Below are 22422 nucleotides of genomic sequence, written 5' to 3'. Positions count from 1 at the left end.
CAAAAAGTGGAAGAAAGTCAAAAGTTAGGAGGGGTTGGCAGTTACTATGGTGATATGCTGCCCCCTACTGGTTAGTGAATGAGCTTGAATGTGACAGGTGGCCAGTTCTTACACATCTGAACTTAAATGTATCACCTTCCTTTATTTCTTTGTCAATAATAAGACCTTTTGTCCCTTGGCTCTAATAAGTTCACGCGCAAAGCTGATTACGTCTGCATCTATTCTTTCATGCACTGGCTATAACCACCAATTTAAAGCAGCCAAAACAAGGGAACAAGGGTGACTGAGTGCCTAAAAATAAAACAATATCCAACCAGAACAATCTCATGTTTCCCAAAGCATTCTTAATCCCATTCAAACTTTTTTTTTCCCCACGTTTCTCTCTTCCATCCTCACTTGTTTGTGAGCCTGTGGTTTGTTGTGCACACTTTAAACACGGCGTGTTGATGATCTGAGTTTCTGAGGAGAGAGCTCACATTAAAAGAGGCTGCACAGCTTTTGTTGGAGAAATGCCTCAGTGAGAAAGAGAGAGGGGAAGGGGGAGGTTGAGCTTCTGACAACGTGGTGGAGCTGGATTCAAAGAGGATTAGTCCAAGTGCTTAATGTGCGACATGAGTGAACAGTTTTTGATTAAACGGTGCAAAATCGAAAACGAAACGTGTATAATCTCCATGAATGAAGTGTGGTGAAAGTGCAGCCACGTCTCCTTGGCAATATTTCATCATCTCATAACATAATTGGTTTCAATTAGACTCTGCGCTGTGGGCGTTCACCTCCTCCCAAAATGGTACAGTCCGTCACCAGCTCGCCCCCAAATTGCAGCGCTGGCCTATAAAAAGTAAACGTCTGCACAAAGTTGGTAGGAGAAAACCTGTTGTTTTAGCTGGAGACAAATATCAGGGAAAGAAGAAGAAGAAGAAAAAGAGGAAGAGAAAAAAAACCCCAAACATATCCTCCAGGACATCATCATTAGAGAGATGGAGCAAACCGAGGTGGTGAAGCCAGAAACTCTGGATGACCTGATAAAAATCCTGCATAACATCTTCGAGAGTGACAGCATCAATGTTGAGGAGGTCCAAAACATAATGGAATCATATGAGAGCAACCCTCAGGAGTGGATGAAGTATGCAAAGTTTGACCAGTACAGGTAAAAAAAAACAACAACAACCACATTGTTTCATAACTTAATCAGATATTACTGCTTTATTGGGCTGCTAATGCACTTTGCTCTCTTGTTCTGTAGCCTTGCCTCTCACCTTGGCCTTGCTGTTTTTTTTTTTTTTTGTTTTGGTTCAGGCATTTTATTAATTTTCCTTTCATTTTCATACTTTCTTGTAACTTGTGTTAACACTTATTGTTTGTATTTCATGATCATCATGTTTTTGTTTTTAATTGCTAAAATTGCTTGATGATGACTCTGCTATATAATGAAAAGTGGAGAATATTGTGCATTTGATAGCTATATAGTTGTTTTTAAATCAATCCGTCAGTTACATTCATCCTTTGAATGAAAACCAGCTGTTGTTTCCATTCAGAACAGGCCGGCAGATTTCGTCACACCTCATTTAAATAGTACAAAAAAATAAAACAAAAACGTATTTGCATGTTTTATATCAATGCACACTGTTTTATAGACGCCACTCAGAGCCTTACTGGGGCGCTCCTACACCACAGCTCCTCTAAGTGTTTATAAAAAAACAAAAAAAACAAAGAAAAAACAAAAACAGGGGGCCTCCCCACCAACAAAATATGGCTGTCCCGTTCACAAGTGTCTCTACAGCCGCCGTGTCGCAGTGTTTTGATGAGTGAGGGGTCACCGGAGGGAGGGGGTGGGAGCCGTCCAATCAACACCGAGAGCCGGACACACACCCGCTGCTCGGTGCGGGGATGGCTGCTTGTGGTGTTGACTGTCCTCGAAAACATTTGGAGGAAAAAAAAAAAAAAAAGTGCCCAGTAGGACAACTTTGTCCGTGACTCAGAGGGGAGTGGCGTGGATGTTTTCTATACCCGTGTGACCCCCCCCCCCTTTTGGCCTGTGAGGGGTCCAGCGGGATTCTATATATCATATCTCTAACATGAAATTGTGACACCACCCCCCTCCCTCACACACCTTCATAACAATAAGCTGTTGTCATATTTTTTTTATTTTTTATTTTTTGCATTCAAATCAAACAAACGTCACTCTGTGTGAAAATATTACTCATGTTACTCATATTTCCCCTCTGATTCCTTCATGTCTCCATTTTTCCTAAAACATCTTCTTTTTTTTTCAGTTCCACTCACTTTATGAGCCCCCTGGACTCCTGTGAAATACTTTTGAACAGTTCAGTGGAATGACGTCTACGTTGTGTCTCGCTGATCATTTAACCAGCTGTGTTCTTTGGCAGATACACTCGGAACTTGGTCGACGAGGGCAATGGGAAATTCAATCTCATGATTCTGTGCTGGGGAGAGGGCCACGGCAGGTGAGAGGCTCCAGCATGCAAACTAACACTTTACCTGACAAACTGAGCTTAAATGTAATCACTGCCCTCTGCTAATTTTTATTTAGTGTCCGCGGGGTCACAGAGATTCCCACCGCAAATTTGAACCTACCAGAGCCCGTTATGTAACCAGCCCAGCGCTTCCTGTAGATATTACAGGCTGTATTCTCTCTGGCAATTGTAACAGTGAATACAGATAAGAGAGTCCAATGTGCCACAGACGGACATTATATGATGATGATATCTGTCACTGGCGCTAAAAATGGCTTAAAACAAGTATCTTTGCTTCTTTTTGGCAGTTAAAATGGCATTTTGCATGAATCTGTTGTAGAGCAGTCAAGAAAAACACTTTGAATTTCATGAAGCAAGAAGAGAAGAACCAGAGTTTCTGAAAAACTGCCCTTTTATACTCCTTCAGCTGAAACTCTCCAGCGCAGATGTGTAAAGTTGCTTTTGCCCCTGCGGTCGTTAACAGAGCAGGCACATTCTGATATTGTCTGCTTGTGTGTTCTTTACGATTTACAGTAGCATCCACGACCACACGGACTCCCACTGTTTCATGAAGCTGCTGCAGGGTCAGCTGAAGGAGACGCTGTTCGAATGGCCCGACAATAAATCGCACGGAGACATGGTCCAGAAGTCACAGAGAATCCTCCAGGAAAACAAGGTCGCTTACATAAATGGTGAGAAAAGGGAGACTGTGTTCTCCTTCTCTTGTTTGTTTTTTTTAATTAGAGTTTAGCCTTCTTCATTAATACCACTTAGTGCTATTAATACTGGGCACGTTTGTGTGCGGGGGCAAGTTGTGAAACTGGTTCCTAATGTGGTGAAACACAATCATGCTGTGTTCAGTGCCACAGAACAAACGTCCTTCGCATGTCCTGTCCCTCATGAGATAGGCTGATGTGACCCAGAAATGACTGTCTCTGCATCGCCACAGTCAAAACCAAAGTTTCCGACCTCTGCACTTGTTTAGTATCCAATTGGTCTCACGGGAGTTAAACGGCCGGCTCACAATGAAAAGCATTCAGGTCTCTCCCCAAATCTTTGCTGGCTGAGTTTTCTCCCCAAAGCCAACAGAGCCCTGGTGTGATGTTTGGTCTCGGTTGTTGGTTACCGCTCTGCCAGCAACTGCGCTGTGAGCCTCATTTCACAGCATTCCAGCGGCACACACTGTCTAACTAAATGTTTTCTTGTTCATGTGTCCAGACTCCATCGGCCTGCATCGTGTGGAAAATGTCAGCCACACGGAGTGCGCAGCCAGCTTGCACCTGTACAGCCCCCCTTTCCAAACCTGCCAGACCTTTGACCAGAGGACGGGGCACAAGAACACTGTCAAGATGACCTTCTGGAGCAAATATGGAGAGAGGACTCCATTTGTAAGGGACATTTTTATTTCAAATGGCTTTAATGCATATGTAGAAGAATCTCTTCCTGTTCAAGCTTAATAACCTCGAGTAATTATTGGTCTTCGTTGGTCACATTCTGTAGGTGAAGTAGGCTGTTTTTTTAAATAATACATCTACAGCTACAGAGCTTGTAGAAATATGCTGAATGATAACAATCTCTTTTCCTAATTATTGATCATTCATTTTGAAACATTTCTCATTGCCAGTGGTATGACGTGGCATCTGTGTTTCGTCATTCGCCATTTTGGGTCTTGGTAGCTGCCCATTTGTGGGGAAAAAAAACATACAACATAAGAATAGCTTGTTTCTACAGTCTGCACCCCGCTTACGACACTGCGCTAATGTTAGCTACCTAGCATGCGCAGCGTAAGCCAGCATTAGCAACATTAACATTTGCAAACAGCAGTAGCCACTTTAGCTAACTAGCCATGTTAGCAAGCGTTAGCAATGTAAGTTAGTGCACAAACGGATGACTGGAACACTACTCGTATACATCTGCACACATAGCATATTGTGTTAGCTAAAATCACCTCGTCAGCACAGAAAAGTACACACCTGTAAATGCCGTCATTTTTCACACACACAGCCTTTCTACAAACAGTTAATTGAACGCACATACTTCTTCACTCCCCCAGCCTCAATTATGGGCAGGAAGTGGAAAGTTTTTATAGTGTCTACCTGCTCACATTAAGCAGAATAAAGCAGCACCCCTTGAAGTTTCAGGAATTCAGCAGAAAGTTTCATATCCCTTAAATGTGTTTCCATCTGCAGCTGGCTCGACTGTTAGCAGGCAAGAAATGTTAATTATTGACTGTGGCTTCAGGGGGAGAAGATTTAGGTCCAATTAACCTTTTTAAATGCACACGTTAGAATATATTTTGATGATGTTAAACAATTACGGGACCTCTGCCTTCTTTAGACACCCTGCCAACAGCATAGATCTTATCTTAAATCTACAAGTTGTGTAAGCATACCTTGACCATAACACTGTCAAGTTGATGCATTAGATTGCAACATCAAACGGAAGAGATAAGATAGTGGATGCACGTAAGTGAGTACACAGCGAACTAATCTCACCACACGCCCCCAGAACAATGCAGTTGTTGTGGTCTGAGGTTGTTTTCTGGATATATGACCCATCAAGTGCTCTATTAGTCTGGAGGAAGTTATTTTAAGTCTAAATAAAGGAACCTGTGTATGAATACTTCTGGTTTGACAACAACCTAACATGTTCTGTTTCTTGCTCTTGTCTTAGGAGACCACAGTTTCACAAGAGAACAACTAGTCGTCACCAAAGGAAGCTGTGGGTGATGAAGACAGTTGCATTTTTTTAAAGAGAAAAATGACAATGTGTGTGAAATGATTCCAGAGAAACTGCTGGGCAAGCGAAAATGTGGACCAACTATGACTAAGCACCCATTTAAAAATCAGGAGCGGGCCGGTTCAAAAGGACAACCCAGTAATTAGAATGGCTTTATCGCTGCCCAGTGTGAGCTTGGCAAATACTGATGAGCACAGGACGAATGCATGAATAGGCTTGGACATGGATAGAATCTGCCTTTTGTTTGCTGGGCCTGAGGAGACCCTTTTCCAATAACAACATTCCTGTCTATCCACAACCTGCGTAACCACACTTTTTGTCAAGTTATGGCCGGTAGTCAAAAAAAAAATTAAAAAATAGGGCTTTAGCATTTAAAAAAAGAGAGGAAAAAAGCGGAAAATATTGCTGTTGTAGAGTTTCTCTTAAATTGTGTATCTCAAGAAAAGAAAGACTGTTCTGCAATCAAGTTTTGTTAACAGTGGAGCACTTTTATAGTTGTATTTACCATCGATTTATACCACTCAAAATTGTCTTAACACCTGTGATGAGATGTAACATTGTTTGTATAATCTGATTAAAAGAAGTTTGTTCCATTTGCATTTGGAGAAGAAAAAGAAATGTAAAGCTTTAGAGTTGTGTTGTTGTTTTTGTTTTTGTTCTCCTTTTCTTTTCTTTTTTTTTTAAGTGCAATGGTTGTAATTTATTAGCAGGAGTGCTTAGATCAGCGAGCAACCCTGTTACTCCTGAATGTGTTCATACTCAAGTTTTGACCAAGAGACGGACTATTTTGTATTAGCAGAAAGTATGTGGAGGTAAATAAAGCTCATACTTCTTTTTTGTCAGGAGGATTCTGGCAAATTTTTAATTGTGGCTCTATTTATATAGTGTGCAGTTTGGACGGCTAGCACCTCTTGCAGCACTGTCAAATGCATGCATGATTCCTGTGATGCAGTAAATATAAATCTGGCCATATCTAGACCATTAAACACCATTATACTTTCACAGAACTTCATTTTGTGTTGTCTTCATTTTTTAATGTTTTTTTTGCCTTTTATACTTATGTAATAAGAGCCACTTATAATTCATTGTGTGTCTCATACTGAATTCAGCGAGCAATAAACTTCATACAGCTGAAGTTGATACAGGTGTGTCTGTCAGTGTTGCTCTTATTAATATTTAATCAGTGATCATTGGCTTATAACCCATAATGGTTTATTGATGGTCATATAAAGATACATTAGAGTTATTGCAGAAATGGCACAATTTATTAACAGATAAGCAGAGTCTGGCCCTCAGCCTACGTGCACCTTTATCATTACTTTGGCTTCAGGGAACTATTGATCGGTCATTACCTTGACCAGTGAAGTGATTATGTTAATAGTACACTGATAAGGGTATTAAAGTGCCTCATATCTGTCTGACGTCTCTTTGACAAGCAAACAAGTGTGTTAAATGAACATGGAGTGTGTGTATTAGTGAATGAATTTGAAATATAAGGCCTGACAAACAAAGCTCAGTGTTCCAGTGCAATAAACATGTAATGGTTGCGGCTACAGTGACAATAACTATTAACACACACACATTTGGACAGTAAGCTCTCCTTGAGCATAACTTTCAGCAATAAAAAAAATAAGGTGAGTGCTGAACTGGGCCAGGAGTTATAATGAAGTGATGCAGATGTAAAGTATCAGGTGCTCTTTGAGGATGAGGCCAGAGGCTGAATAGCATTGGGGTATCTATTAAATTAATGAAGGATTTTTAACTCTATCAGCCTGCATTTGATTTTCATGAGAGTGCCGAGTACCGTGATATCACTTTGCTGGTAATCTGGACAGTAACTGTTTTTAAAAAAACATTTATTTGCAAAAAATAAAGAAATGTTTGGTTCAGCCTCTTTGGATGGTTGGCCAAAAAACAAACATACGTCAGTGTTCGCATTTCATCATTATTTGCCTTTGCTGGAACCACATGGTGTGATGCAGAGTATGTTTGCTGTCTCTCCTCAGGTTTTCCCAGTGCCAGGTCAACCATGGGATGGCCTGCAGCCAGTGTTATGCAACAGTGAAGCAACAGCTTTAACTGCCCCTACAATACACCTGTTTTATAAGAGGACATGATTACCATGTGCCAAACTGGATGGAGGCTCATCCTGGAGACCTTTATATCCATCTGATGATAAATTCTGATATCTGACTCATCAATAGAGTGATCATGAGGCAGCCTATCAGTTATTTATCCTTCAATAAAACAAGGAAGATCCAGTGTCAGAACATGGCTGACTGTTGATTCATTAACAAGAATTATACAGAAGGACATTGAGCTTCTTTATATTTGTAAATGCAACCTTTCTCTCAGTAGGTTACAGTGATTTTATCTGCATCAACCCCTAGATACACTTCCTTTACAGGGCACATCACTACTTCTTTGCAACACTGTTTTTCTTCTGAATTTAATATTACACTTTGATATTTTAACAGTGTGATGTGAATCATAAACGGGGCTTTAGCTGCGGGATCCAACAGTAAATACCATTTTCAGAGGGACTGCCTCTAGAAATGCTGAAGATTTGGACACGCAGCAGATTTTGTGGAAGTTTGGTGACTGCTGACAACTTCAGAGATCAATTAAGGACAGGACTGTGCACATTTGCACATTTGAGTGATGATGATTGTGGTTTTTACTTCAAAATTGTTACCCTTCTGCTTTTCTGCATTTAATTACTTATTTATGGTTGTCAGTTGGAGTAATTGTAAACGGCGGCTGTTGTTTCTCAACTGGCTGTAATCAGAGCGCTAAAGCTGCACAGGTATTACTCATTGTTCATTCAGCATTTCAACCGACATGAGCAAATATTTTCACGTGATTGACCTCTGTTGTTAAAGGTGGAGTATGTAAGAGTTACCCAGCTGTTGAACTCATAATCCAAATTAATAGGGGCTGCATATTACCATAGAAGCTAATTTTGCTAATTATATTATGTTAATGACTGTAGCTACTATAAGCTTGCTAGCTTAGTTAGCTGTCCAGCTGACCACAGGGTTAATGTTTACTTTGTTAGCACAGGAGCTATCTTTTTGCTGGGAGAAAGATGTTTTCAAGCCCAGGGCTAGCTGGTGAGCATGCTAACACTGACATTGAAATCTGTGACATAATGACAAAACTGTTCTTTCTTCACATTCTGTTAATTACTGTATTTCATTTTAGAATGTTTTAAACTAAAATTCTTACATGTGGCACCTTTAAAACAAACAGGGAGTTGCATCATACAATTAGCGTAACTGTTAGCTGATGTCAACTGTAGTTGCCAATACCTAGTTAGCTCTGTTAGCCATGTAGCTTGTGGACCAGACTGGGTGCTCAGAAGGCAGGCAAAGTGTTGGTGTTTACACCGCTGGCACAGGAACTTTGGCTAGGGACAGGGCTAGCCGGTTAGCACGCTAACTTCAATCGATTTCCTTGCATACATGGGTGTCATGATGTAAAAACTGTAATTCCCATTTATAATTTTCAACTAAAATTCATACATATTGCACCTTTAAGATATTTGCATTTTTTGCACTGCAGCATTCGGCACTACTGGGGCTGATGGACTGAGCAGATGTCATTAGACCTTTTGTGAACACATACAGCTCACCTGTATCCATCAGGTTTCATTTCTCATGTAGCGCTTTCTTCAAGTCATTGCAATGTATTTGCTGTTCATGTGGAGTTTGAATGTACTCTAAGTCACTTTGGACAGACAGAATGTAATCTTCCCTATAGCTGTTGACCTTGGGTGATAACTCTGGCCCCAGATGGAGGATGCCTTGCTTTGTAGCAGAGACAATGGTCCACTGATTTGGTTATTCCTGAGATATTTGGAAGTGTCTCAGTTTCCCTGCGGTGTTCCTGTTGTTGCTCCCTCACTGTGTCTCCGCTTGGATTTTTTTCTCCCTTCATTCCCTAACCACTAATGCACTGTTGTTTTCTGCCGCGGTCACCGCCATATCTGTGGAGCAGCAGTAGTTATGGAGGAGATCATAAAACACGATAGCAGTTTTCACACTGTTTCCCTATCCCCTTCCTTTGTTCTGGCAGCGCTGAGACTGACAGTACAAAGTAGAGTCTGGGAAAGCGTCCTGTGATGATAACAATAAGCCGGTGTTGTAGAATCTTCTATGACACCGAGAGACGCGGGTGAGCTTTGATAATTCACTTATCGACGAGTCCTCAAGTACATTGATAGTGGAATGCCCATTCTTAAAGCAAACAGCACATTCGCTGAACTAACAGAACTAATTGTTTTATTACATGGCAGTGGTAAAGGCCTTGTTGTACACCATCAGGGCCTTTTAGCTTTTCAATCCATACTATTACCATTCACTTTATATTCACAATTAAATTAAATTCACAATTAAATCTTGAGAGGTGTTTTGTTCTTTTCAGCTATTGATTTTTTTATAAAATATTTTAAATATCTATAATATATATATATATATATATATATATATATATATATATATATATATATATATATACACACACACACACACACACACACACACACACACACACACATATAAAAAAGACAAATAGTGAAACCGAAAGTTGGAACTTGTCTTTCATAATACCCAAATGTCCTCCCTTACAAAAATTACAGAACACCACATGGAGCACCACACCCCAGTGTTCAAACCTGCAATCAATGGCTTCATCGCCCTCAGTGTTTCCATAAACCAGCCAGGGTCCAACGCATGAGACACAGCTCTCAGGCTCCACTCTGACATTTGACGCGTTAACTTTCACTCTGACTCTGTCTCTTTCCATGTCCCTATTTCTGCTGGTCACTGCTACTGTATAATATTATGTAACACAACAAGCTAATACAGCAAAGTCAAGGTTCCCACACCTTTTAAATATCAAATTCAAGGACTTTTAAAGAGCTTTCCAAGCCCCTTTTCCTCAAATTTCAGGACACAAAACACAGGACACAGATCAAGGTTAATTACAGTTACATCACTGAGAATTATTGTAATGAGAACTGGCAGGCTTTAAAGAAGCTCAGAAGATCAAAAAGAGAGAGAGGCTTGACTGTGTGAACTATGTGGTCTCTGGTCTTCTCTCTCACACAGCAAAACAACATGTTTTTTAAACTGAGTGTTGGTGTCAGACTAACTATATTTACAAATTGTAAAGTGAAGTAACTCCTCGTTCATATCGTATCTAACACAACGTAACAACTGAAGGAGTGGGGGGGCGACAACTACAGGAGACACACATGACGGCAGAATTAACGTTAAGAAAAAAATCAAAAATTGAGTCCTCCATTCTTGCCAAAATATCCCTCATATTCACACACTTTCCAGTATTTCAAGGACAGGCTTCTCAATTGATTGATTGGTTAGAGATGATCTTGAATTAGTGATCACCCCAGACAATCCGTCTGCACATAGCCTGGACAAAGAGAGAGAAACTCCATCCTCCATCCATATTTTGTGTACCTAAATTCGGTAGAAATCCAACCAACCAACCAACCGTCAGGAAAAAAAAATGGCGTAGGTTCACTTGATTTTGCTTCAGGATAAGTGCTACAGCTACAGCAGTGATCCAGGCAGCTAAAGCGACGGTGCATCAACTGTGACATTGTTTTCCTATCATGCCCTCAACCATCACAGACAGCTGTTACACAATGTCCCTGGACAACCTGCTGATGTACACGTAGTGCAAATACAACTAAAAGAAACTTGTCCTTGCTTCTGAAGTCCTGCCCATCTTGTGCAAATTTTCCACGCAGAGCAGTTCAAAATGTTCCTGGCACCCTTGCAAGACGCCAAGTAAACACGAACAGGAGAAAATCAAATGGAGATGTGACAAACTGCAAAACAAGACAACACTGCGACAGCCGTCTCCAAATTATCAGGTAGGTCACACAGGGAAGACGTTACGGATGAACCACTTCATGTAACCTTCTGCACAAGAGCTGCACGTTTGGCTTTTCCTGGTGTTTGGCGCTCACCACAAATGGAAAACATTACACATCTGTACAACAGCAGAACACTGTCTCTCTCTCTTACCCCCCCCCAAAAAAATCCCATTCTGGTACCATTTCTCTGTCTCTCGGCACAGCACAAAAAGCGACAGTCAACAACTCATGCAGCCAACAGATTTTGGCCCTGGAAAAGGAGCTCACATGCTCTATATGTAGTCTCTGAATCTAGAAAGCAGGTCGACACAGATCCACTATGTTTTCCAGCGCAGTGCACATACTGGTAACAGTGGGATTGGGACAATTCTAGCAACACATGGAACACTGAGAATAAATATAATCCAATAAACTTTTTGTGTCACGGCACAAAAAGGCCCTGGTCACGACTTTATTCATTATTATTTCACTGAGCAGAGGTGTGTGACTCATTTCTCGACACTGCAGGTGTTAATGGCATAAACAGGATATAAGAGGGCATGTTGATGCTCTCGATGGTGCATTATTAACATTTCTGGAGTGGCAGCAAAAAGCTTTTTCAATTTTGAAGCTCGGAAACACAACGACAAACGATAAAAATGTTTATTAAAAACAGTTTTAGAGTAGTGCAAAATACCTAACAGCAACAACAAAAGTACACTACATCATAAAAGATTTTTTTTTTCAAAAGGACGAATTCAATGTGTAACAAAACACATTTACAGTAGATTCACTTTAGGAAAATAAAACTACTGTTTGACACAGCCATAGAAAGAGGACATTGAAAATAAAATGGCTTCGAAAAAGTAATTTTCCTCTGAGAGTTGATGCATTCTCATCCAAAATAGGATCACATTATCTATAAATTTAGACCTGACTGAGGTATCGTTAGCTTGGAAACCCAAAAAGATGCTATCACACTTGAGTGTGAAGTGCAAAATTCCTCTGCAAAAAACATGCTGCTTCACAAAAAAAGGATGAAATGTTGATACAAAAATATAGTTGGCATAACATTTTTTGACACATTCGTCTCGATCAGTAACTGAATTTTTAATTTCATAGGAACTTCAACTTGAGTACTGCGTTGGCTTGTATTCAACTTTGAATGCTCTCTCCCTAAAATGAAACAACTATGACTGAAGATGTAAGAATTCTGGTGTTACATCCGGACAGCACTTTAAGGAGAAGGCAATGTGAACACACACAGAGGCTGAGCTTCTCATATTTCTCTGGTTAGCTGGTCAGAAAGATTCATCATCTGAGCGCCCTCCCAGACCACTCAGGGACCTGATCTCCCTCCCAGGATAGTCGGACCCCTCTGACCCTGATCGACCTTCTGTCACCAGCCTTCTTTTCCCCCCGTTCTTTGACCCCGCTGATCCCACAGACTCTGCCTTGTCGCTTATAATGTCACTATCGCTCGATCTTCCAGACAATCCACCATAAGCCCCGTTGCTCCTGTGAGAGTTGCTGTTGGTGTGGCTTGGTTGAGACTGAAAAGTTCTACTGAAGTAAACCTTATCAAAGGATTTTTGGCTACGGTAGCTGTGCTCAGAACCCGAGTCATGCTGGGTGGTGGGCCTCGAATATCTATCTGGTTCCCTTTCCCCACCCGCACCAGGGTCTGCTGCAGGTGCAGAGGACTTAGTGAAGGTCACATCTAACAGCTTGCCTTCTTGTGAGGGCGCCCTGCTGGAGGATGGAGATCTGGGAGTGTTGGTGTCAGCCAGTCTACCAGGTGGAGCAGGCACGATGCTGCCTACCTAAAGACAGAAATTGGGAGAGAAAATGTAATTAAATGGAAAATATCAAGTTATTCATGGGATACAGCTCAATCATCTCAACTAGATAAGTATTTTTATTTAAATGTTTCTACAATTATATACTTTTATACTAGTATATTGTATTTTACTTTAAACTATTTGATTAGCAAGTGTTGTCATTTTTAACATGGCCATCTCTTTTAATTGTTTGTATATGTGTAAAACAATAAAAGATCAAATATAAAAGATAAACAATTAATCCTTTGAGCAACATCTTGTACTTCCAAATGCTCAAGTAGACTCACTGCTTCAAATGAAATCATGAGACTGAAGCACCGCTCGTGTAATCGCATCACAACGTTTCGCAAAACACTACATAACCTTACCAATGAGGAAGCATCGGTTTTTGTCCCAACATCCCGATACTCCACCCTAGTTAGCGATGCTTCACCACCCACATGTGGTCCTACTGTAGAGGAGAGCTGAGGTCTTCCCAGAGGCTGGAAATCTGACTTGTCAATTCCAGCCATTGAAGCTAGCTGACCGAGGCTACAAAAAAAAAAGAAAAGAAAATGTTAACAAATGCTGCATTACAGACAGGTTGTCCTTTTTTTGCCACTTCCATTAAGATTTATTGAATCAGTATTGGTTGCAAAGTTTTACTAAAACAAAGATTTCCTATTGTGTGGACCTCCTCTTTTGACTTTCAAGGACACTGGTTTAATTATTTCCACTGGGCAAAAGGATAAAATAATGGTTTACACGAGGAATGGATGAGTCACAGTAAAAATGCATCACAATGGTGAAGTCCTTTAAAGAAAAAAACAAATGCAGGGTGATTATGTCAATGCAGAAAACCCAGTAAATGGAGCTGTAGACAAGCAAAGAAAATGCAGGGAAAACAGATAGCGGGAGAGCAAGTCCTAGCCTATATTTAAGGAAAGTACTGGGTGGATTCTGGTTTCCACCTATGGACTGCACCTTGTGACCTCAGATTCATAACAAGTTGCTATCCTTTATGAGCCCTTCTGACTATAAATCAAGGTAAACAATCAAAGAAATAACCTAAAAACAAAAGTAGATGTCAATTCAAGTCATGAAATAAATAAATATTAAAGGAAAAAGGAAAATGAAAATGAACAAGGGTGGTTCTGTCACAGAGCCTCAGCCTCTCAAAATGAAACTCTTGAACTGGCCATAGTACCAGGTTACCTAACACTGGAGGACCAACAGGAAAGCCACAAAAAGCCTTTTGTCACTGAAGAGCATCTCAAAACATAACAGAAATCAAGCACCACATTTACAGGAAAAAGTCACCTTACCAAAATAGCCCAGCATTTTGGGAAGTACACTTGTTCACGACCACTCCCTCGGTAACATTACAGGATGCATATCAAATTACAGGTGTTATGGAACTTGACTGTTTCACTTTGACTTGGGATAACAATGCAATCTAGTATGATGGACATCAACCCCACAACTCATTAAAGTCTTTCATACAAATGCAAATTTAATTATGTATGAATATCACAAAATTACTGATCAATCAAGCAGTTAATCAAAAAAGATCTATGAAGCATGCTTGTCCACAAAGGACTCACAATAGAATATAAAACAAACAACACAAAGCAACAAAGTCTGTCAAGGACAGCATTATCGGCTGAAAACTGATCAAACCTGCAGACAGAGAACAACAAAGGGATGTCAATGGAGTTATTTAAAAATGCCCACCACAAAGAAGTCCTCAAATCTTTACATAAACTCCTGAAAAAAAAAGAAATCTAGTTCTCTTTCTAGATGTTTGCATCACTTCTTAAAGGGCAGGTAAAGCCCACAGCGCCGGTACTCTTATTCTAATCTGTCTGTTAGTCTAGTTTATTCACAGGCCTATATGTCACACAAGCAAAACAAAAATAGGTATGTGCGATGAATGAAATAACTGCAGTAGCACCCATGTGATACAGCTCTGTGACGCATATGTGTGAGACAGAGCCTCCTGTTTGTATGTGAGGTGAACTGAGAGTGCATCGCTATTCTACCTGGAAGCATCACATGATGGTGAGACTGATGCATTTACAAATATGCAGCACAGTGACAGTTCATTGGTACTTCATTCATTTGAAGTTCATGAATGCTTCCCCAACACAGAAATACATTCAGCTTACTTAGTACTTTTATACTCATGCTTCAGTTGTGTTGCCCTTGTTAAAAAAAAGGTTTGACCATGGGATGTATGTATGTATGTTGTGTATCAACATTCAGCCTGAGAATACAGATTTGGTTTAAAGGAGATATTGCCAAGTCCTGGAACCTTGTAGACATTAATTGAAGAAATAATAAATAAATATAGATAGATCAAAACAACTCTCTACTTGGGTTCTGTCAAAATGAAACTGAATGAACAGAGACACACAATGAAACTAAAAGGTCTGAAATTGAATAAACTCATCCTTCGAGCTGCCTAGACTCAGAACCAAACTGGCACATTCCAGGTCAAAAGAAAAACATTGTACTGGAGAGTTTTATGAGTACACACCCAGCATCCTTGAGAAGATCCAGGAAAGCATGGAACTTGGTGAATGAGCTCTCAATGCTCTCAAGGACTGCATCATCTTCAAATGCACTGATAGCAGGTGGTGCTGATGCAGAGCCAACACTTGCAAGTGCCTCTGACAGGGAGAGGTTGGTGTCACGAAGACGGGCATTCTCCAACTCGTACTGAAGAGAAATAAAAAAAGGAAGAAAGAATAAATGGGAATCTTGAAGCCAGACTCTTGAAATAATAATACTGTAACCCTTACACAAGCATCACATCCAAGTGTTTTCAAAAGCATGGATGAGTGTCTGTTGGTTTGGAGACACACAATTTACCCACCATCAAATGAGTTTCCACCCTATCGGAGTCTGAATAGAGCAGAGTAGAACAACTGTAAAACTGACCTCAACATGGCTGGCTGATCCTCAAATTACATAATGTTAGTGTAGCATAAATATCCTGCTATATCAAAACAAGGTTTGACACTGACAAGATCTTGAAACTAAGGACAACTATGATGTCCACAAACATCATGAGTGCATTCCACAGCTCATTCAAACTGCTGCAAAGAAAAGTTACAGTAGAAGAAATCAAACAAACAAAAAGTAGATTCAAGTATTTTTGAGATTACCTCCATGAGTCTTGACTCAGCTTTAAGTCTGGCTCTGCGCTCCTCTGCCAGCCTCAGACGACACTCTTTTAGCTCCATCTGCAGGGCATGCATAAGAACACACATAGATACACAGCAGTACTTCAAAATAAACAGTTAAAAAAATTAACAAAAATGTTTGTCTCTGTCCGGGTTCAGGACTAGCGTGTTGTGACTAACCTGCAGATTTTCAAACTGCCGTCCAGTGACCCTGTCCTGGAGCTGAAGAGTAGGTGGCCTCTGCTCAACTTCCACCACGACTTCTTCCTCTTCCTCATCCTCCTCTCCCTCTGTGTCCGACTCAACAGTTACCTTCACAGTGGCTGCACCCTGATGAGAATCTTTAACAGGTGAGGTTGATAATACATTCGAAAGAAAAAGCCATATATATTTTTTTTTAATATGTATTTTTTTGGCCCTGTCTGGCTTTATTGACAGGATAGCTGAAGAGTGTGACAGGAAACAGGGTAAGACAGGGGGAGTGACATGCAAAAAAGGGACATCCAAAAAGTTCATCCATTTTCTGACATTGACCACCAGTCTCTGCCAAATACATAAACATACAATAAATTTGAAATGAATTCGATCCATACTTGGCTGAGATGATTCTGCCTTTATTCATGGACAGAAGACAAAAAGAAGAAAACTCACCTGAAAGGTCTGATCAAATACAGTGACTCCAGGAGGCATACCCCTGTAACAAAGGCATCCAACATAAAATTAGTCTTTGACTCTTAGAGCATCATTACAGCAACACCTGAGGAGAGCTCTGTAAATATAAGGAGTGAACGTCCTACATAGAACTTTCAGTATGTTCTACAGACAGCTTAAAACTGTACACCAAAATTATTCAAACCATTATTTCAAACCACACGCCTAAAGAACACAATCTAAACTGATTGGATGCATTTGTTCTATCAGTGTTTTTGAATAATAAGTGGGATGCCTTCAATTATAAATGTTATCATTATAAAGGTTTATTATTATTATTATAAATCATAAATTCAGTTTGTTTTGTTTTTACATTAGTGCATATTGGTTTGCCAACATCTCCTCACCTCTGGCGTCCAGCTCGTGCAGCAGCACGCCAAGGCACACAACGGGAACGGGAATAGGGAATCTGTGCCTGAGCAACCCCTGAACTCTGCCCTCCAGGAGATGATACTTTACGAGGAGCTGCACCAGAAAGAGAGTCATATAGAGAGCTGAAAATTCATCAAGACACAGGGAGTTTTTCTGAGATCATTGAGAATTGAGCATGGATGTAAAACATAACATAACATAACATAACATAACATAACATAACATAACATAACATAACATAACATAACATAACATAACATAACTGCTGCCAAGACATAGGATAGGCCTATCAAGAGTTAATTAATGCATTGATCATCAATATAAAGTCATTAAATACATGGAGACACACATCTACAAAAGGAGGGTCTCATCAAAAGCAATAGAGAATGAAGGCTGTGTTCAGCTGGAAATTATATTTGTCACTGTATAAGTTATAAGACAGAACGGCAATCTTCTTTTGCTTCTGATGTTTAAAGGTGTTAAGTGTCAGCAACTACTTTAAAACATTTTAACATTCAATTAAATACATCTCAACCATAACAAACACTTATGGTCTTTCTACAAGTTTCTTTTTGCGCTGGTCAGCAGAGCTGTCCGGTGTCAGAGGGAGCACAACAAAATAAATGAATTCAGTTCTTACCAGTTCTCCAGATGACTTAAAAGCCAAAAGGAAACATTTGTAAAATAATTGATATCAGTATGATAACAGACACTATCCAAACAAATTGAAACATATCCAACACTTAATGTTATGCTTGTTTTTGCACAGGCTGTGGCGTCGTAGATTTTATGTCAACTATGGCGAAATGCAGTTCGGGAGTATGAACATCTGTTAAAGATCAGTCTGAGAAAATGAACCCAGACTGATGATATAAGATTATTTCATCAGTGCTGACAAAACCATTGGTGACATAACTAAAGGAGAAAAGATCATTGAGATGTATTGTCTTTACAGGCTGATTGTGTGGTCACCACCTACAAAAAATTGTAGTATGTCTGACGAGTGACATAATGACCTTAACTGTTTGAATTAACAGACAGGTGAATGTGTTTAATGTAGCCTTGGGTAAAAACAAGAAAAATTCCACATACCTATCCTGAATGTAGTTTTTCCTCTAGAGCAACTGGGCAGTGCTCGCCTCTTTGGACCAGAAGCTCTTTGTGTCTCTGTGGCAGCAGGATTGATCCAGCAGTACTTATGTTCAACATGAGAAAGAAACAAACCACAGGCACCAATTAGGAACAAATGTGATGCTTGCATGAATACACACAACTCATTTAATTCAAGCAATTTAAATATGTTTTTCTTAGACTTTGAATAATCCAGACACTCACCTCTGGTGACTCTCCATTAGCATTCATCAGCACTTTCTCTATTATGGTTTTAATCAGGACCTTGTCTGTAAAAGAAAGAAACAATATTTAGCAAGGGTGCTTTCCAGTGTTTTCTGGACTTGTTTCTGAACAATTATACTATTAACTTAATTTTAAACATATTGAAAACTTGATTAGAATAAGCAATTGGAACACAGCAAAACAATAATTTATATTATGACTTTGGTTGACCTCTTACCAACTAAAGGGTTACTGCGAATGTCAAGTACACAAAGAGTAGAATTAGTTTTCAAAGACTCCAACAAGCGACGAGCTCCTTCACTGGACAGACCACACCTCTGCAGGTCCACAGCTGTTCAACAAGTCACGAAACAGAAAACTTGAGCAAAATTCCCAGAAAAGCAACAAAAAATATCTTCTCTTGTATTTCTCTCAAACCCACATGCTTCCCTACAAAAACTAACCTTTAACCCAGAGGTCCTCCGCCAGTTCATTAGCAAGAGCAGCAGCACCTCGGTCTCCAATCAAAGTGTTACAATTAAGGGTGACCCGGCGGAGACCTCCCATTACCTCAAACTGTGGCTGTCGATACCGCAGAGACTCTGCCCATGCCGTACCATGCCTCTGCATTCCCTGATGCTGAGAAAAACATTTCATGTTTTGCCTTACAATTAATGATATATTACACGTCAGTGCAGTAGAGTTCATAAAGCAAAGTCTTAAAAATGACATACTACACCTTGATGATGTTGGCCATGTGCTCTGCCCCTCTCCAGGTGAGACTGCACCCTGTAAAATCCACCGTCCTGATGCTTTTGGAATACTTAACACTTTGGCAAATGACTGAAACATATGACAATGTAAGTTACAAAAACAGCATATAGTACATTAGTGAGGGATTTCTGAACAATTTAAGGAAATAATACTTGAATGTACATACCCTCTAAGCCCACATCAGCAATTGGACAGCTAGCCAGAGACAGGTTTTCCAGGCAAACACTTTTTGCCAAACCCTGGAAAGAAATATCATTATTGTTTACCAAGTAAACACATAACTAAGAAAGATTCTGGTTATAAAGAGAGAAGAGAAAAGTAAAGAGTAAATACAAATTAGCATTCTTGCTCTGACTAAAGTAAATCATTACAATTAAAACCTTAGTTAATTTTTACCTTTGTCAAGGTGATCAGGTCCCTCTCTCTCAGTGGAAGCCCTTTAAGTTGCAGGGTCTTAAGGTTAGGAGAGACAGTCAGACACTCTCTGAGGGCCTTGCACAACTTAAATGTCATGTCCTTGGAGCGAATGGCTGGGATCTTCTTCCTGAAGCTAGACTTATAGTACCTTCTATCTGAAATTGGTGGTGATATGATTAAGGTTTATTGGCATAACTGATAAGTCATTCAAGTTTCTTATTCAAATTACCTACGTTATTAAGAGGGTATAAACAGTTTTGTCACCACTGTTACTTGATGTACCAGGTTAATACTTTTCTCACTTACCTGTGTCTCCAGAACCAAGACTAGCTTGGTATGTGCTACTGATAGCAACGTGGTGCAAGTGTTTGTTGATGCAAATAGAGCTGAGAATGGGTGGCCAGTCTGTGAGTTTGACTCTGTCTCCATTAAAGTCCAGCATTCCTTTGTCAAGGTTCATCTTAACAGCGGGGAGAGGGACTGATTCCTGTCTGGCACAGGCAAAATCATAGTATGCCATAAAGTCCTGGGCACCCCGCTGTCGAATGTGAGCGCTGTCTTGAACCATCTTTGACCTAGAAACACAAGTAATTTTTAAGGTCAAGGAGCAAACACATCCCTGGTCAGAATAGTTCCAGGTTTTGAAATCTTATCCACTCCTCTTGTAGATGTGGTAAAACTGTGAATTGACTATGCTTTGAGCTTCTGGGATAGGTTGACGATTCTTCAGGTTTGTCATAAAGTCTGTTCAGATGCATTAAACAGCCTCTCTGTCCACAGGTTTGTACAGGCAACTGGCAGATGCAAGGAAGGTCACATTTTCTTGTGACATTACCATCAGCTCACATAAGGCCAACAAAAAGAGATAAATACATGTAAATTGCTACAAATGTAACATAGAGCTCATTTAAAGCGACAGTCAGGTGCCCATATACATTTTAATGTTTGAAATTGAAATTCAAGACATATTTGCTCTTGGGGGAAAAACGTTTTGGCCAACTATGCGCTATTTGTGACCTGTCAGACTCGACTATAAGTGGTATACATCCCCTCCCAGAGTTATATTTTGATCATACATTTTTAAAGAGGTTGACTAGGGAGACTTGTTTGATTAGCGTAAAGATAACGGGTCACAGATTTCAGTGCAACACCCGGACGAAAACTTCCATACCGCTCATTAAATGAAACTGAACAAACTAAAAGACAGCTTATTTTGGTTACTACTTTTAAACCCTAGCAAAGTTGCAACGAACTGCGAAGCTTTTAGTCCGACGCTAGTTGATTCTACATGCTAAGTGTCAGTGGTAGTTAGCAAGCTAAGCTAAGCTCCTAGCAACCGTCGGTAAGGAGAGCAGCAAGTCGTAGTGGTGCTGACAAACCGTCAACGGTCGTGTTATGAACTGCGCTTTCAACCACTATCAAATAACATTTAATCGCACTGAAATACTTTAGTATACCTTCCACATGAATCTATCGTCGTGGTACTGGTGTCTTGGTTATCCTCGACCACTGTCTGTCAAATGCTGTCTGTTATTGTTGTTGATGTGCAGAACCGCTCAAAAGTGGCGCTGTTGTGCCACTGAAGCCCCGCCCCCTCCCTTCTTCACTGCGGCCTGTGTGCTTTCACCCAGAGACCTGCTGCCCCCTACCGGAGCGGGGTGTATGCTGTGTTGAACGTTCACAGAAATGTATCTATGAGAGATGAAAAAAAAGACAGAGTTTACAATGTATTTCGTACACTTAACACATCATTGGTTCTCAGAGCTCACACTTGTCCTTAACGACTCTGTCAGGACACTCCCACACAGAGTTTAAAAACATGCAACTCCCCTCCACTTAGCTGGAACTGAAGATGCCTCTTGCATGAGAGGTGGAACATCTTTAAGAAACTTAAACAAGTCCACTTATTTACAATACAGCACTTAGATTTACCATGGCCTGGATGGATGAGAACCTTCATCAACATCATTGTTTGTTCAAACAGCACAAGATGCATTTTAAGAAAGAACACAAAGACTAACAAATTCAGATGCAATCTGTGTATGTGATTTATGCATTGTGATGTATGTGCCATATTCTCAGAATGTGATTTATTACAAATATATTTATAATTGTTACACTGATACACTGCTCCAAGCCCTAGTTCACCCAAAAGTTAAAATGCATTATCATGGGGGTGGGTAGTTCTTATCTGCCAATCCCCATGCCAGTGGAGAGTCTGGTTTTGTAGACTGAATAACATTTCTTAAAAAAAAATAAGAAGAAAAAAAAGAAGGTTTTATGGTCTTGATATGACTTTATTGACAGGACATATTGAGACATGACAGGAAACAGGATGAGAGAGCGGGGGAGTGACACGCAGCAGAGGACCCCAGGCCTGGACTTGAACATGGGGGCGCTGCAGTGAGGACAAAGCCTCTGTTCATGGGATGCCCACTGTACCAACTGGGCTAAATGGTGCCCCTGAGCAACATTTCCAAAGCTTCACAGCAAAACTGCATTGCATATTTTTTTTTCTAAACAATAGATGTAGATGGGAAAGAGAACATAAAATGTCCCAATAAAACTTGTCTGGTGTAATAAAAGACTGAGGAGGCACTGAGATCCCAAACTGATTTGAAAATACATTATTTAGACCACTCTTGAAGCTCAAAATTCCTAATTGTAGCTGCAGAGCTAAAAACATTAGTACACACACCCCATCTGAAGAG

The 22422-nt window shown here is 40.2% G+C and overlaps 2 protein-coding genes across 2 annotated transcripts; one reads left to right on the top strand and one right to left on the bottom strand.

Moving 5' to 3' along the window:
- Positions 1–843: 843 nt before the first annotated feature.
- On the top strand, positions 844–6220 carry cdo1 (cysteine dioxygenase, type I). Its single transcript, XM_037099243.1, has 5 exons — positions 844–1147; positions 2388–2465; positions 3009–3166; positions 3693–3862; positions 5148–6220. The coding sequence occupies exons 1-5, from the start codon at positions 978–980 to the stop codon at positions 5175–5177; spliced, it is 606 nt and encodes a 201-aa protein (XP_036955138.1). The 5' UTR covers positions 844–977; the 3' UTR covers positions 5178–6220.
- A 5939-nt stretch (positions 6221–12159) lies between these two features.
- cep78 (centrosomal protein 78) lies at positions 12160–21325 on the bottom strand. Its single transcript, XM_037097330.1, has 16 exons — positions 21169–21325; positions 20018–20286; positions 19691–19866; positions 19461–19533; positions 19260–19363; positions 18985–19159; positions 18759–18872; positions 18521–18585; positions 18278–18380; positions 17161–17278; positions 16754–16796; positions 16283–16432; positions 16085–16162; positions 15454–15635; positions 13304–13466; positions 12160–12917 (listed from the first exon to the last, which is right to left on the bottom strand). The coding sequence occupies exons 2-16, from the start codon at positions 20277–20279 to the stop codon at positions 12396–12398; spliced, it is 2328 nt and encodes a 775-aa protein (XP_036953225.1). The 5' UTR covers positions 20280–20286; positions 21169–21325; the 3' UTR covers positions 12160–12395.
- Between the last annotated feature and the right edge of the window lie 1097 nt (positions 21326–22422).

The sequence above is a fragment of the Acanthopagrus latus genome, chromosome 5, assembly GCF_904848185.1.
Source record: "Acanthopagrus latus isolate v.2019 chromosome 5, fAcaLat1.1, whole genome shotgun sequence".
In the NCBI taxonomy this organism is placed as follows: Eukaryota; Metazoa; Chordata; class Actinopteri; order Spariformes; family Sparidae; genus Acanthopagrus; species Acanthopagrus latus.
Note: the sequence above shows the minus strand (reverse complement) of the source record. Positions and strands in the feature narration are given on the sequence as shown.

What these genes read in the sequence shown, in the direction of transcription:
- cdo1 (XM_037099243.1), top strand. Translation starts at nt 978, where the DNA reads ATGGAGCAAACCGAGGTGGTGAAGCCAGAAACTCTGGATGACCTGATA. An exon ending in GCAAAGTTTGACCAGTACAG is followed by an intron (nt 1,148 to 2,387) that starts GTAAAAAAAAAC and finishes GTTCTTTGGCAG; the next exon opens with ATACACTCGGAACTTGGTCG. An exon ending in CAAGGTCGCTTACATAAATG is followed by an intron (nt 3,167 to 3,692) that starts GTGAGAAAAGGG and finishes TCATGTGTCCAG; the next exon opens with ACTCCATCGGCCTGCATCGT.
- cep78 (XM_037097330.1), bottom strand. Translation starts at nt 20,279, where the DNA reads ATGGTTCAAGACAGCGCTCACATTCGACAGCGGGGTGCCCAGGACTTT. An exon ending in TCGCAGTAACCCTTTAGTTG is followed by an intron (nt 18,586 to 18,758) that starts GTAAGAGGTCAA and finishes TTTCTTTTACAG; the next exon opens with ACAAGGTCCTGATTAAAACC. An exon ending in GGCAGTTTGAAAATCTGCAG is followed by an intron (nt 16,163 to 16,282) that starts GTTAGTCACAAC and finishes CATGCCCTGCAG; the next exon opens with ATGGAGCTAAAAGAGTGTCG.